Source organism: Ahaetulla prasina, chromosome 4 (assembly GCF_028640845.1).
Source record: "Ahaetulla prasina isolate Xishuangbanna chromosome 4, ASM2864084v1, whole genome shotgun sequence".
NCBI lineage: Eukaryota > Metazoa > Chordata > Lepidosauria > Squamata > Colubridae > Ahaetulla > Ahaetulla prasina.
In genome coordinates this window covers 44965361-44982688 of record NC_080542.1, presented here as the reverse complement: position 1 = coordinate 44982688, position 17328 = coordinate 44965361, and the positions used below count along the sequence as shown (strand labels likewise).

General features: G+C 36.3%; 1 protein-coding gene across 2 annotated transcripts; it reads left to right on the top strand.

The window, feature by feature from the left end:
* The first annotated feature begins 157 nt into the window (after positions 1-157).
* LOC131197121 (retinol dehydrogenase 8-like) lies at positions 158-10702 on the top strand. Of its 2 annotated transcripts, XM_058180772.1 has the most exons (6): positions 158-438; positions 3568-3729; positions 4910-5089; positions 6514-6607; positions 9116-9299; positions 9823-10702. In XM_058180772.1, exons 1-6 carry the CDS (start codon positions 342-344, stop codon positions 10060-10062), a joined length of 957 nt encoding a protein of 318 aa, XP_058036755.1. In that variant the 5' UTR covers positions 158-341; the 3' UTR covers positions 10063-10702. The 2 variants fall into 2 exon arrangements, with proteins under 2 accessions (XP_058036755.1, XP_058036756.1); XM_058180773.1 differs by lacking the exon at positions 4910-5089.
* The last annotated feature ends 6626 nt before the right edge of the window (positions 10703-17328 follow it).

Here is a 17328-nt window from a genome sequence, read left to right as displayed (position 1 = left end):
GCTGGGTAATGTGCCTTACAAAGGTTATTGGGAAATGCCATTTTCGTTTTTTCCAAATACTTTGCCAAGTCTCATGGTTTTGTTTATGTATCACGAGTGGCTGATCCTGGAACTGATTAGATGGGATTTGTATGCAAATCCATTTGGAGTTTAACAAAATTCAAGAGATTAAGAGTTTACATTTTAGCCAATTAGGTCTTAAGCTGGCCTTTTTAAAGCCCTTTGAACCCTTTGGAGAAGATGTAAGGGTACAAAGTTTTTAGGAAGTTCAAGTCTTTTCAAAATATTTTTAAAAGTCCCTTTTTGGGGAGTCTGCATTTCTCTCCTTCACATAGGACACTATGTCTCCTAAAATTGTACTGATAACAGGTTGTTCATCTGGCATTGGGCTGGCTTTGGCTGCTAAACTAGCAAAAGATAAGCAGAAGAGGTTCAAAGGTGAGTTTTCAAAATTGTGAAGTGTGTGTGTGTATGTGTAAATAGTGTATATACAAACCATGGATAACTAAGTTCATTAAGTTCATAAGTAATTTTTTAATGTATGTATGTATATATGTAGGTAAGTATTCTCCAATGTTACTTTACTTACTCCAAGGCATTCACAAAGAACAAAATGATATAATCAGTTGACTTTTTCAATTATTTTCTGCTTTAACACTCCTGCTTTTAACAGGTATAATACACACCATTATCATTCTATATTCTGCTCACATGTTCCATGCTAACTTCCAAGCTCCCACCTTATTATAATTCTGTCTGTCTGTCTGTCTGTCTGTCTGTCTGTCTGTCTGTCTGTCTGTCTGTCTGTCTGTCTGTCTGTCTGTCTATCTATCTATCTATCTATCTATCTATCTATCTATCTATCTATCTTTCCATCAATTATTCTGCAGTTAAATAAAAATCTGGTATATTATAAAGCAACACAAAGGAAATAAACACAAAGGAAATATCAGCCAAAGTAAACTATTTCCAGCAATGCCTCCCACATCCTTAAAATACTTAAAGCATTCTTAGAAAACAAAATGTTGAATATCGTAGCTGAGAGTTTCATTTACCTTTCAAAATATGAGTGTTATGTGACTGGTTACAGCTTTTTCGACAATCATTTTGCAAGCAAGCTTAAAACAAGCTCTCTTTATTCCAACATTGTCTATTATCTCCACATATTGGCTATCCTTGTTATATATAATAATTATACAGATGATAAATTAGTTACTGTTCACAAAACGTGGTTAAGCAGGCCAGTTACAGATATAACAAAAGTATTTGCACAAAATCTTACATACAGTTACTGATACCAGCTTAGTTATGATAAATATGTTTAGTGGTCAGGAGTTCTGTGAGTATAATACACATTAGTATATTAGTATAATAGAGAATACTACCTACCTTGAATTGTAAAAATAAAAGCAGGATATAAATGTAATTAATACAGGAATAACTTCAGTAACCAGATTAAAATCTGAACATATATAAATGATTTTAAGAGTATTTATTTAGCAGTGGGAGCAAATACAATTTCTTTATCAAATAGGTTTTGATGAATTACACAATAAACTGCTAAATGGGGACTTAAATTTTATAAGAATATGTTTAAAAGTGCAAAGTACTGAAAAGCAACCTCGTTTCAGTTGCCTGGTCCATCTTTATAAACTGTTATATATTTGTTTAGGACAGGCATGCTCTGTTGTATTGGAAATGCTGATTTGTGGTAAATGTTGAAGATTTTCAGAGTTCAGACTTCCTTCCTAGTAATTGTATGTGTATTCACTAACAAGCCATAAATTGCATTGAAGCACCATTTCAGATAACAGTATTAAAGGACAAAATTGTGAAAATATTAATATTAGGATGAGATTTAGCCATAGTTAGATCCTTTTTCTTATTTGGCCTTTATATTTTATTGCCAGAAATGATTACATTTTTAAAATATGTTTATATTACTGGTGTTTAACAAATAGAATAATGAGAATTCTAATATCACATAACACCAATTTTAGAAGTTATGATCTCATGGAAACTTTGCTTATCTATCTCTTGTAAATTTTGAATTCTCTCTTCTGTTAGTTTTAACTTAACAAATGTTGGTATAAGGAATAATTTCTTCATCTTGAGACTCTGCATGAACATTCTGCAGTTCCATTTAATTGTTTGCATAAGTTGCCAGCATACAAATGTTTTTGGGATATACAAGAACTACAGTTTGTAGATTTGTCCTCTTGAGGATCAAAATTGTTTATGGCAAAATTGAGACCTATGGATCTCTGGTGTGCAAGTTTGAGAATTTATTTGCTGCAATTTATCTGGCCTCAGAATTCCTGTTTGATCAAAAGCTGTTGATTTATGCTACTGTTTTCTTTTGCTGTTCCAGCTCTAAATACAGATGTCCACTGCATGATCTTCAAAACATTGATATCTTGGGTCATAAAATAATACTTTGATATTTTGGGAGTAGAATACTTGCCTGTATTTAGGGTCATCAACTGGTGAGAATAAAACATCTAAGTCTTTGGGCCTTTAGTAGCATTGATAAAAAGCAACCAACAACTGGTTTTTACAAATAAATATTGGTATTCTGCAAGGCAGGCTTTTATTTATTTATTAGAGTTTTATCTTACTTTTATCCCCTTATAAATAATTCAGGGTTGCAATCATAAACAATACTCCTTTCTCCTCCTATTTTCTCCACAACAACAACTTAGTGAAGTGGGTTAGACTGACAGAGTAAATGCCTCAAAGTCACCCATGTGACTTTCATGCCTAAAGCGAGATTAGAACTCACAGTCTCCTGATTTATCAGCCATCACCTTGTGGGGAAACATCTGGATACTATTACATTAAGAAAAGTTATAGTTGAAGAACCTTGAGATTGTTATATATATATATATTAGCTGGTCATGTGGTCCTGTACCATCCTGATTCTGATCATGGAAAGACTTTTCTTCCCTTCTTGCCCATGCCAAATGTTAGTGGATTTACACCCAAGGCTAACAATCATATTGCAAAGGGTGAGTCCCGTACCAGCATTTTCAAAGACATAATAGACTATGTTGCATGCTGTAACTTCCAATGTTTAGCAAACTGCCAACTTTGCTGTAGACCTTTCTTTCAATGAAAATAGATTCAGTGTGTGATGAGAGTCTGCTTCAGCTTTGTGAGCACATGCCTCAAGAACACATTTGTGCTTCCAAAAGCTCTGGTACCAGGGAATTATTGCTGAATAATCTGGAAATACATTACAGTACATAAATATGAAGTACAGTAAATATGTATTTTAAAGCAAATCTGGAGATACCAGGTTGAGAAAATTTTGGAGAAGAACTCATGAAAAGCAACATCACAAGACTAGTTGGTAAATTACTAATGTACTAATTACTAATTATGTAACTTGATGTTTACCTAAAATGCATATATTTGTACAATTGACAATCTTATTTATTATTGGGTACATACTTTAAGAAAATTGTAAGCATTTGGCCATTTGAAATAAAATAGAAAGGAATCCAGTCCCAAAGTTGGCCAGCCAAGCTGAAAAGAATATATGACCAAGCATCACCTGTCTTCTAGTGATTGCCACAATGAGGAACATTACCAAGAAAGAAAAGCTGGAAGCAGCCATAGGGCCAGCACTCAACCAGACTCTAGAGATCAAACAGCTGGATGTCTGTGATGAAAAATCCATCCACAACTGCATTAACAGCATTCCTCAGAGACATATTGATATCCTCAGTGAGTACTCAGAGAGTTGCAGCTTTATCAGCCTTCTGGGGGTCATAAAACAAACTTCATGAACCCCTGTGTGTGTGTGATTTTGTGTACATGTGCGTGTGTGTCTGCATGGGTCTCACTCAGATACCTCCATGAAAGCCAAGTATCCAGTTTCTCTTATGGCCCAGACCAAAATGGCCATGGAAAGCAAGTGCTTGTGACTAGAGAAGAGGCATTCCTGCAGCAGCCTCAACTAGAAAATATGAATTGGCAGATGCTAGCCCCTGAGTGTTAATCACTAAGATAATGAATGAAGCAGAGAAATCTTAAGTCATTCATACAATAAGATATTTTTCAGGAGAACCTGGAAAATGGTCCTTTAAAACTGCCACAGTTAATCATAAACTTAAGTTATTCTTCCATAATTACTACATCATGATGACATATCTTGATAGAAGAGAACATCTGTAGCTCAGGATTGAACCTGGGGTCCTTGTTACTGTTTGGGTTTGGTGGTTTTCTTGCAGATGTATCAGACTAAGTAACATAATCAAGACTAGTAGGGAGTGGGGTCTTGGGAAATATCCTGTCTTTTAAAAATGGCTAATGGAATATTTCAGTTACATTTAATGGTCATTTGGAATAGACCTTTATCTACTAACACATCCTATAGGCCAAATTTATGTTAAAAAGGCAAAGGAAATACAAGGCAAGAGTTATACATCACATTACTTGAACTGAGACAATAATGCCATTGACAAATATTATGGAAAGTCAATGGTGGGTTTCAGCAGGTTCTGACCAGTTCTGGAAAACTGGTAGTGGAAATTTTGAGTAGTTGGGAGAACTGGTAAATACTATCTCTGACTGGCCCTGCCCCCATCTCTGCCTCCTGAGTCCCAGATGATTGGGAGGAAATGGGGATTTTGCAGTATCCTTCCCCTGGAGTGGGGAGGGAATGGGGATTTTGCAGTATTCTTCCACTGCCATGCCCACCAGGCCAAACCCATCAAGCCATGCAATGCCCATCAAGCCACACCCACAGAACCGGTAGTAAAAATTTTTGAAACCCACCACTGATCCAAGTGGCAAATTTTCAAAGTTCAATAATGTCATTTTCAGTTGACTTTTCCATTTCATGCTTTATCTTATTGTGTGGTGAGTGGGTAAAACAGACAAAATTCTTAACTACTTCTTATAGTCAACAATGCTGGGCTGGGCTCCATTGGTCCTATTGAGTGTCAATCAATTGAAGAGATGAAGGCTATAATGGAAACCAACTTCTTTGGTGTAGTAAGAATGATTAAAGAGGTATTGCCAGACATGAAGAAAAGGAGGAGTGGGCATATTGTGGTCATCAGTAGTGTCCTGGGTTTGCAAGGTAAGCTGACTTTAATTTATCTTCAGTATCCATACAGTAGTCAATTCAGAAGCAGCAGATAAGGCATTTCATTTAGATGCATATGGTTTAGGACAATCTTTCTTGCCCAACATGATACTCTTCAGGTATATTATACCACAACAAATTTCCATGTAGCATGAGCAAATAAACTGTGGGAAATTTCCTCTTAAGATATCTGGAGGATACATGATTTCAAAATAATGTGGTTGAATAAAATAAGTTCCAAATTATCTACCAAATTTCATGAACATTTAAAATCATGAATGAGGTAGAGATATCATGGATCATTCATGCACTAAGCTTTATAAATACCAAGTATTTATTTACAAAATAAATACTCTGTACATATAATCTGTCTGCATAGATCCACTTGTGTTATTTCCATAATGCTAGTTTGGGACAAATCTTGCAGATATTTTAATTGGTATATCATGGTAAATAAACAATACAGCAAGTAGCAATGTTTAACCTATCTGAAAAGTAATAAATATATCCAAATTGGAGTGACCAAAAACCTTTGTTGTAAAAGCAATAGGCACATTTTATTTTCAGCTCTATGTTTAGTCTCTCGAAATGTTCCTTTGGTTCCTCAAATGCATAAAACTCAGTTTCAGGCATCCATGGTTCTAAAATTAACAATAAAAATAAAACCAATGCCAATACCAGGGACTGGTTGGATTCTCACAATACATCAGATTAGAGTTTGATAATATCTGGTTCAGCATGTTATAGGAACCTAGCCATTATCTTGTCCTGTTGACAGCCATGATAATCTATTATCCCAGGAACTTGGTTATTTTCCCTGGGTTAAGGGAAAATATCTTCCCATTGAAGGACCTGAAGTAACATCACTGGAAGGATAGAAGCAATGTTTCTAGCTAGTGTAGGCTTTCACAACTAGTTATTTGTGGGAAGTGTTGAGCTTCAGAGTTTAGACAACAAATTTCTTTATATTTTTCTGGCAACTGTGGGTTGGCATCTTCAGAGGCGAGGTGGCTCAATGGTTTCTACTTATTTAATGCATTTTTCTAAACTTTGGGGAAAGAAAATGGGAAAAGAAAAGCTGTGGGAAACCATTCACCTCAATTTTCACTTGCAAAACCCCTTCAACAATACACAAACACACACCCAAAATTCCTTTTTTTAAAATGTGAGGAAAACTTGCCCAACATGATTCAGGCTTGTCTTGAGTTTGATCACATCAGTAGCATAAAGTAAAGCAGCAGTTCAAAGGAGAACTATACAACAATTGAAACTATTTGGGCCTTTATAGATTGCATTGGAAAGGGGAAAACAGTCAACTGGACCTTACCATCCCAAGTTAAATTCCTGCTGGCCATTTCTGATTAGCAAAATACAGAGATATTTGACTTAGTCATAATCTATTGTGTTTTGTCTTCTAGGCATCATTTTCAACGACATCTATGCTGCATCCAAATTTGCCATTGAAGGCTTCTGCGAAAGCCTTATTATCCAAGCACTCAGATTTAATATATTGTGAGTGGGTAGTAGTAGTGATGCTAATAAACTCCCCTCAGATTTGCTTATTTCTGTATGGTTTTAATGAATGGATTACAAAGAAAAATTCAGGAAAAGCAGCTGTATTCATTGGAATAGTCTAGCACTGTGATGGCGAACCTATGGCATATGTGCCACATGGGGCACGAAGAGCCATATCGGTGGCATGCAAGCTCAGCTCTGGCGTGCAAGCATGCGCCGGCCAGCTGATTTTTGGGCCTTCTGGGCCACCCGGAGGTAGGGAAACAGTCTGTTTCTGCCTCAAGAGGGCCTGAGGGGTGGGGAAGGGCAGTTTTTTGCTCTCCCCAGGCTACACATCCTCTCTAGGAGCCTAGGAAGGGCAAAAATGGTCTTTCCCACTTCCCCGGATTCCTCCGGAGGCCAGAAACAGCCCATTTGCCAACTTCCAGTGGGACTAGAAGATCCATTTTTTGCTCTCCCCAGGCTCCAGAGACTTTCTAGGAGTCTGGGAAGGGCGAAAAAGGCCTTCCCCACCCCAAGGCCCTCTGGAGGCTGGAAACAGCCTGTTTGCCAATTTCCAATGGGACCGGAAGGCCTGTTTTTTGCTCTCCCCAGGCTCCATAGCCTCTCTAGGCGAAAATGGCCTTCTCCACTGCCCTGGAGGCCCCCCAGAGGTTGGAAATGGACTGTTTGCCAACTTCCGGCAAGACCAGGATGTGTTTTTTATTTTATTTTAATTTTTTTAATTTTTTTATTTTTTAACAAAAAACAAAAACAAAAAAAACCAATACATAACATACATTGACATAAAACATATATATCTTCTTTACATCAGCTTCGTTTCCTTATTCTTCTCATATTTACAACCTTATTCCCCCTCTCTTTTCATTTAATTATACTTTTTTTTGTCCCATTCTCCCTTGTTTCTATCCTATCTATCCTTCTAACTATCCATTTTCTTTCATACATTGCCATTTTATATACATGTATATATAAGCTTTTCACCTTTTTCATCATTTACTATTTCTAGTCTCTAGCCAATTATACAATTTATTCCATACTATATCATATTCCGACTCTTCTTTTTCTTTTAACTCCTTCGTTAATTTGTCCATCTCAGCACAGTCCAAGATTTTCATTATCACTTCCTCCTTCATTGGTATATTCTCGTTTTTCCACTTCTGTGCCTATGCTATTCTGGCAACTGTTATTATATGTAGAATTAGGTACCCTATTACTTTACTATATTTTGTGTTGAGTATTCCCAGCAGGAAGGTCTCTGGTCTCCAGTCTATATGTTGATCAGTTATTTCTTCCAGCCACTTTTTGATTTTGTTCACTGTTGGACATGTCCACTATAAATGATAATATGTTCCATATATCTTTTTACCCTTCCAACATAATGTGGAGCTATTTGGGTACATCTGAGCAAGGGACCAGGATGTTTATATTACTGGTGGCACCTAGAATTATGGGTGTGGGTACACACGCGCGTGACTTCCACTTTTGGCACACGATGGCAAAAAGGTTAGCCATCACTGCTCTATACAGATAGTCCTTGACTTACAAGAGTTTGTTTAGTGACCATTTGAAGTTACAATGGCAATGCAAAAGTGATTTATGACCATTTTTCACATGACCATTGCAGCATCCCTATGGCCACCTGATCAAAACTTGAACACTTGGCAACTGGCATGTATATATGACGGTTGCAGTGTGTTGGGTCATGTGATCACCTTTTGCAAATTTCTGACAAGCTAAGTCAACGTGGAAACCAGATTCACTTAACGATCGTGTTACTAACTTAACAACTGCAGTGATTTATTTAACAGCTGTGGCAAAAAACATCACAATCTGGAGCTAAACTCACTTAACAACTGCCTCTCTTAGCAACAGAAATTTTGGACTCAATTGTGGTCATAAATCAAGCTTTTGGAATCTGTATCAGCTTTTGGAATCTGTTCCCCTCCAGATCAGTTATCATTGTATTTGCCCAATCCTTCAGCTATGAAAATTCAGAGTGTCGTTAAATAGAAAAAAACGGCTATAGCATCAGTACACATTTTGATTAAAAGCTATTCCATAGGGACATTACTAATCTAAAACAGATTTTCCTTGTCCTGGTGTCCTCCAAATTATTGAGATAATAAAAGAATACACTGGAATTTTGTGAGTTATAAATTCAGCATTTCTTGAGTCTTGAAGAAGATAACTCAACATTTTCTTAATAAATCAATGCAAACAACTTTCACTCTTTTCCTGGGAAGTTTACCTGATTGGTTCCAGTGTCTAGTATGAATTCCAATCTGTATAAATGCAAGATCTGTATTATTGAATAGATTTATGCAGCTCATTCAATGATTTTTAAGATAACTGGTGAAAGTACCAATGAACATGACTAGTTCACAAAAATTAAAAACTGAGGAAACAGAAATTTTGTAGCCAATGTCCTCCAGAATAGGACTGCTGGTAGTAGTACCTTCTAAAAATCCATTTCTGTTATGATTTTTCATGCTTTATTTGTAGCGTCAGCTTGATAGAGCCTGGTCCAGTGGTGACTGAGTTTGAGATGAAAATCTATGAAGATGCAGAGAAAGCCGATTATTCCCAGACAGATTCCGAAACTGCTGAGATATTTTCTCAGATCTACCTGAAAAATTCCAAAGCTATCTTCTCCAGCCTGAGTCAAACACCTGAAGATGTAGCTGAGGTGATAATTTCTTCTCATTTGGGGTTTGATACTGTAGAACCAAAAGGTTCAAAGATGCCCCTTGATCTCACCACACTAGCTCCATTCCCTGTGTCCTGCCTACCGTCCATTTACAATATTTATTTATTTTATTTATTTGTCACAATAGTATATATAAGCATAAGCATGAAAATAACTATATAATATATAAGCATATATATAAGCATAAGTATGTGATAACTATATTAATTGGATGTAATGAAAGGAAACAATAGGACAGGAACGGTAGGCACGTTTGTGCTCTTATGCACGCCCCTTATAGATGTCTTAGGAATGTGTGTGAAAGGAGGTTGTATACATGTAATTTTTTACGCACTCGTACAATATTGAAAAACTTCGTATGCTCTTCTTTGTCACCTTGGGACCCTTGTTTATTTACATCATAGAGCCTCATTTGCTTTTGTTGAAAGAAATCATCTTTTTGTTTCCTAAAGTTGACTTTTGAAATAATACTCATACGAATGTCCTCTGATTCACTTGGCAGCATGTCCTAAAGGTCATTTGTATGGCCAGGCCGCCCTTCCGTTACCAGACTAATGCCATGTATACTCCCATGGTGGCTCTCAAGCAAGCTGATCCTACTGGGGCCCTGATGACTGACTCCTTCTATAAATTGGTCTTCAGATACGGCAACCTTTTGCGCATTAGCCTAAGGGCCATCCAGCTCCTCCGCTGGCAAGCACGCAAAGTGAAACAAGGTGTCCGATTGCTGGGCTTCAGATAAAGTCCTTTGTGATGGTACCCCAGACCGCACAATCAGCAAGACAATTAGGAAACTCTTCAAGCAATTGCTTAATGTATTAGCTTTAGACTATTGAACTTATACTTTATGCCTGTTAAACTCTTTTAACTTCCAATTCTTTTTTTATGTGCACTGTGGCATTATTAATTGCAATGTATATATAATTATTTGCAAAACAAAAAAGAACAGAGCAAAAAGATAAAGCAAAGAAGCATCAATAAGAGCCCCCCAACAGGAAAGCAATTTACAAACACAAGAAGCATAGCTGGAAAAAAAATTTCACAACTGGGAATTTGCCAAACTTCACATAACGATATCATACACATAAACAATCTTAAGGAGAAGGGGGGGAAAGCATCCATTTTCAATATTTCTGACAAGAATGATATATTAGAACAATTATTAATATAACTTGCAAATGGTAAATGAATTTGATTAAATTTTCCTGCTTTTAAAATAATTTTGCAGTTTTGCTAAATTAGTAATTTTACAGAAATACATTCTACATTTTAAAACACTATTGATAAAATAAAAAAGTATTTTACTTTTCCAATATATTGCAATAGTCAACTGAATGGATAACCATAAAAATTGAATCAATCCATGTTATATTGTAAAACGATCTCAGAATTCACTATTAAAGACTTCAAGTAATTTTGTTGGTTTCTTTAAAAACCTCTGACCAAAGCACTAATTAATTAGACATTACCACTAAAGCTGATAATATGTACCAATTCATTTGCACACCAGACAGCACAATCAATTATATTTCTAGCCTGAAGAATTCATACTCTTCTAACGGCAAATTTATTTGGAATTGAGTATTGTTTATATAGTACAGAGTATTAGAACATTATCTCATTTTATTGTATTTTACTCTTTCAATTAATTCTGTTTCTTATCCTTTCAATGCTTTGTGGCATTTTATTATACTTTTCTTTTATTTTGATATGCTAGGTAAGCCTATGACTTGATTCAATTGAACTGAATCTAGCACAGTCACAATGTATATAATGTAACATTAATGGAGTGTAATACCACTACTGACCCTTTGAGGGGACAAATCAGCATACATGGAAGAAATCTAGAAGGTTTATTTATACATATTTTTATATTTATATATTTATTTATTTTGTCACAACAGTATATATAAGCATAAGCATGAAAGTAACTATATAATATATAAGCATATAAGCATAAGAATGCAATAACTATACTAATTGGATATAATGAAAGAAAACAATAGGACAGGAACAGTTTCTACATGGTGTTCAAAAAACAACCTACACCTAATACCAGCAAGACAATGGAGATGATGCTGGATTTCCGAAGCACAGAGGGGAACCTGCCCCACTGTATATCAAGGGGGCCCGTGTAGAGAGGCTTTCCTCTTTTAAATTCTTGGGAGTTGCTCATTAATCAAGATCTCACCTGGAAAAACAACACCTTCCTGGTGGTTAGTAAGGCTCAACAGAGACTTCATTTCCTTATAATCCTGCAGAAAAATCAGGTGGAAAAACGGCTGATGACTTCTTTCTATTGGTCTACAATAGAAAGTGTCCTCATATACTGTATAACAGGATGGTGTGCTATCTTAACAGCTGAGGGCAGGAAGCCACTACAGAGAGTGATCAATTCGGCACAAGAAACCATTGGTTCAGTGGTGGGATTCAATTTTTTTACTGACGGTTCTGTGGACGTGGCTTGGTGGGCATGGCGTGGTGGGCGTGGCAGGGGAAGGATACTGTAAAATCTCCATTCCCACCCCACTCCAGGGGAAGGTTATTGCAAAAACCCCATTTCCTCCTGATCAGCTGGGACTTGGGAGGCAGAGAATAGATGGGGGCGGGGCCAGCCAGAGATGGTATTTACCAGTTCTCCCAACTACTCAAAATTTCCACTACCTGTTCTCCAGAACTAGTCAGAACCTGTTGAATACCACCTCTGCATTGGTTGCCCTCTAACACCACTGAATGACATCGCCAGGTCTCACTGTTTTAGCAGAATAAGGAAGTTACTTAGGGATGATTCACACCCTGGCCAAAAATGACCATTTTAGATATCCTGGATTTCCAGACAAAGATTGTAGAAATTCTTTTTTTTAAATCAAGTTTTATTGACTTTTTCTTTCCCACACACATACATATTTTATGAACAGAGTATTGGCCATATCATATCTTATACAACTTATTATATCCAAATTCAATTTTTGGCAAAATATTCTTTTCCCCCACTTTTTTATCTTAGCTTAATACTTCTATACTTATTATATAAACAGCATCACCATCCGCCTCAAATCCTAATTTATTAACATTATTTCAATTAGTTATCCATTGTTAATCATATATATTTTCTTTTAACTTCCATATTAATTCATTCTTCATCCTAATAAATTTAAGCGTGTTCAGGGTTGCCTTTCTACCATTTCATCTCCCTTGTTTTACAACAATTATTCTTCTCCTTCTCCTCTCTTTCCCTTCCCTCCCTTCTTCTATCCTTTTCTACTTTCTTCTTTCCCCCTCTCCTATTCCTTCTCTACTTCCCCCTCCTCCTTCCTTCCTCCCCGTTTAACCTTCTCTCCTATTCTTATTTCCCCTCCCTTTCTTCCTCTCCCTTTTCCTTTCTTCTATTCCGCCCTCTCCTTCCTCTCTTCTCTCCTCCTTCTTTCCTCTACTCCTCCTTCCATTCTCTCTCCATTGTTGTATTCATTTTCAATTCAATATTTTCCACACTGGTATCCAGGCAACTCCAATTTTTTTCTCCATTTATTAACTATATTTTTCAAAATCCCCATCACAGTTTTTAATTATTAACAATGTATTTCAGCTTATTCCATTTTTACATTGAAACCTTTCAACTAAATAAACCTTCCATCTCTTATTTTCCTTAGTTCCTGATTCTTAGTCATACATCAATTAATTATTTTCCTCATTTACTAGCATTTCAATTTTGTATTTTAATTTCAATTATTTTCGCATTTAAACCAATCTTCATTTCATATTACATCTGCTAATTCATTTTACAATAAACAATATACTTCTTTTTTACTTCTTATATACCGTATATACTCGAGTATAAGCCGAGTTTTTCAGCACGTTTTTTGTGCTGAAAAACTTCCCCTCGGCTTATACTCGGGTCTATACGGCTTATACTCGAGTTTTTTTTTTTTTTAAAGCCCCTCGGCTTATACTCGAGTATATACGGCTTATACTCGAGTTTTTTTTCTTTCTTTTTTTCACATTTTACCGGACGGAAGCCCTGCCGGTGCAGTGAGAGGGCGGGGCGGGGGAGCCGCCAGCCTTCTCAGCTGAGGGAGGGAGGGTTTCCCCAACCGGTAGGTGCCTCATTTCCCACCCTCGGCTTATACTCGAGTCCCCAGTTTACCCCAGTTTTTGGGGTAAAATTGGGGACCTCGGCTTATACTCGGATCGGCTTATATTCGAGTATATACGGTACATCATTTACTAATATTTCAATTTTATATCTTAATTTTAATTGTTTTCATATTTAAACCAATCTACATTTCATATAATATCGGCTGATCCATTTTACAATAAACAATATACTTCTTGTTTGCTTCTTACATACAATTTCTACTATTAACACAATTCCCGTAAATCAACTAATAAATGCTTTATTTCCCTTCCTTCTCTCCATTATTCTTCCCCTTTTAACCATTTTCATTTGGTCTCTCCAAAATTCCACTTCTTAATATTTTTCTCCCTTTCTCCCATTCTCTTATTTTCTTCTTTTTCTTTTTATATTTATTGTAATTTTTCCTCTGAATCCTTTCTCTAATTTTTAAAATTGTTACCCTCTTAATTCTCCCCCTCAGTCTTTTCCCATTTCCTTCTCCTCTCCTCTCTTCCCTTCCCTTCTTTTTTGGGTGATATTCCCCCTGTTCCACTTTTTTTTCACTGTCAATCCCTGTGTAATTATCTATCTTTTTATCTTCAGTTATTTTCCCTTCAACATTATGTTCTTGTTTCTCATTTGTATTCTCTTTTTCTTTTCTTTTCTTTTTGTGTTCTAACCAGACTTCCACTTCTTTATCACCCTTAAATGCTTCGTGCACCTTTTTAAACATTTCCATTAGTTCCTCATATTCCCCATGTTCCATAGTGTCAATTCAATTTTTTTTATTTAATTTATTTATAGTTAAGTTTTAAATCCATGTAGTGTCTCTTTTTTTAAAATTTCCAAGTAATATCCAGTTCAAATATTTATCTAGACCATTCCACTTTAAAGCTTTATTCTTTTTCACTTCTTTTCAAAGTCGGACTTCGGCTATTTAAACAAGTACTCCTTAAAATTTCCCATGGTAGCCAAAATTCTTACTGTTTCTTCAATGTTTAAAGCATTCGTTGTAGTGCTTTCTTTCCACCAGCAGATGTCTCTCTCCAATCAACAAATCACCAGGCAACAAAGTATCACTTTTAAATCCACTTAGAAAGTATTTTCTCTTCAATTGCTTTCCCTTTTGTTATTAAAAAGTGCTTTCTCTCAATTTTCTTTTTCTAATTTCTCCAAATCCAATTTTAAGTTCAGGTAGAAAATTTTCTGTTTTGGGCTTTAGTCTTTTAACTTCTTTGTTCTTTCCCCTCCAATTAAAATTCCCAAGTGCCAATTAACCACTTATTTCATGCTGGGACCTCTTTTTTTAAAAAAATCTTTTTATCTATGAGTTGGCCAATCACTCATCCCATAACAATATTCCATACAAACATCACTCTTGCACAAAGCTTAGTCCAGTTGCCCCGGCTTACAGCGGTCGTTTTAATGGCCACCAACTCCACGGCTGGATCAAAGAGCTGCCTCCAAACCTTCGAGGAACTTGCCTGTTCCTCTTGGTCTTCTGAGGTGCCTCTTTTTCTTCACCATCCCTCCAAGACAGTTCTGGCCCGAAGACCCCTCCAGCAGTGGTTTGTCTGGCTGGATTTTTCCGAAGCTCATTGGAGCTTCGCAAAAATGGGCTACCGCTTGCCCATATCCTCTCATCTTCCTGGGTGACCTAAATCTACCTCTCATTAACTGGATAACTAATGAATGTACAACTGATCCAATCCATACTACACTATACAACGCTGTTACAAACCTAGGTCTTGAACAACTTGTAACTAACAATACAAGACTCAACAACTGCCTTGACCTCATCTTCTGCAACAACTCAAATTCAATTTATGGACTACAAATTAAAGAACCTTTTTCCAACAGTGACCACTGCATGATTGACTTTCGTCTCAATATACGTCCTTACTTAAATCGTCATAACAATAGTATTCCTAACTACAACTTCAAAAAAGCCAACTATGACCTTATAAACAACGATCTCTCATTTCTGGACTGGCAAAATCTGTTCACAATCTGTATAACTGCTGAAGACCACTATACTACTTTCCTACTTGAAATCAATAGAGTCATTAAACTATACGTTCCACAAATGACCACCATGATCAGGAAAAGCAAACTACCCATATCAATAAAAAAGCTTCAATAAAAAAAAAATCCCTCTGGAAAAGAAACAAAAAAGGCTATGTAGCAAATTTCAAAAACCGCTACAGAAATATATGCAACCAAATAAAAACTGAATGCACAAATTACCACACCAAACAAGAAGAGGACCTTCTGCGCACAAATTCCAATCGTGCCTTTTATAATTTTGTTAACAATAACCTTAAAGACTCAAGATCCATCCCACCACTAAAAGATTCTAACAGCAAAGAATGCAATGACGAAACAGTTAAAGCAAACCTCTTCAACATTTTCTTTGGCTCAGTTTTTGTCAACAGCAATGACACATATCTGACATTCCCAAAACATACCAGCAACGAGTATGATGACTTAACACATATAGATTTCTCAGAAGATAATGTTGGAAAAGCTCTTCATAACTTGAAACCATTGCTATCTATTGGACCCGATGGACTACGTGCATAATCTTTGATAAAGCTTTCACTACCAGTTCCCTTCCCAAACTTTGGTCACTAGCCACAGTAATCCCAATCTTCAAAAAAGGAGACCCCAGCTTAGTCGAAAATTACAGACCAATCTCTCTGTGCTGCGTCACCTGCAAAGTCATGGAATCAATCATCAACCAATCCATTATCTCACACTTAGAAACAAACAACCTACTCTCTAATAAACAATTTGGTTTCAGGGAAAAATTATCATGCAACCTTCAACTTCTCCACTGTAAAAACATATGGACTACAAATCTTGATCAAGGCAAAACAATAGATGCAATCTACATAGACTTCTCCAAAGCTTTTGACTCAGTAGTACACGATAAACTTCTCCTAAAACTAAAATCCTACGGCAATTCAGGACCCCTTCACAAATGGATATCTGCTTTTCTGTCTCACAGACAACAAGTGGTCAAAATTGGCAATGCTCTATCAAATCCTGTTCCTGTCAAGAGTGGCGTTGCTCAAGGCAGCGTTCTTGGACCAACACTCTTCATACTATACATTAATGATCTTTGTGACCATATCTCAAGTAATTGTGTTCTCTTTGGTGACGATGTCAAACTATTTATCACCACAGACAATACATCTACCATTCAAAAAAACCTTGATCATCTAACCGCTTGATCTAAAACTTGGCAACTTCAAATCTCAACCAGCAAATGCTCTGTTTTACATATTGGAAAAAAGAATCCAAACACTAAGTACATACTTGATGGACATTACCTTACAGATGACCCCCACCCTGTTAAAGACCTTGGAGTTTTCATATCAAATGAGTCCTTAGGGAGATAGGGCGGTATACAAATGCAAAAAATAAATAAAATAAATAAATAAATAAATGATCTAAGTGCCAAAGCCCACTGCAACTACATAGCAAAAAAGGCTCTAAGAGTTGTAAACCTAATCCTGTGCAGCTTCTTTTCCAAAAACACCACACTACTAACCAGAGCATATAAAACATTTGCTAGACCAATTCTAGAATACAGCTCACCTGTCTGGAACCCTCACCACATTTCTGACATCAATACAATTGAACATGTCCAGAAATATTTTACAAGAAGAGTTCTCCATTCCTCTGAAAACAACAAAATACCTTATCCCACCAGACTTGAAATCCTAGACTTAGAAAACTTGGAACTCCGTCGTCTTCGACAAGACCTAAGTTTAACTCATAGAATCACCTATTGTAATGTCCTTCCTGTTAAAGACTACTTCAGCTTTAATTGCAATAATACAAGGACAACTAATAGATTTAAACTTAATGTTAACCGCTTTAATCTAG

Excerpts from the sequence above, each read along its gene's own strand:
- LOC131197121 (XM_058180772.1), top strand. The coding sequence starts at position 342 with ATGTCTCCTAAAATTGTACTGATAACAGGTTGTTCATCTGGCATTGGG. Across the intron at positions 439-3,567 it reads TAAGCAGAAGAGGTTCAAAG|TGATTGCCACAATGAGGAAC; the intron begins GTGAGTTTTCAA and ends CCTGTCTTCTAG. Across the intron at positions 5,090-6,513 it reads TAGTGTCCTGGGTTTGCAAG|GCATCATTTTCAACGACATC; the intron begins GTAAGCTGACTT and ends TTTGTCTTCTAG.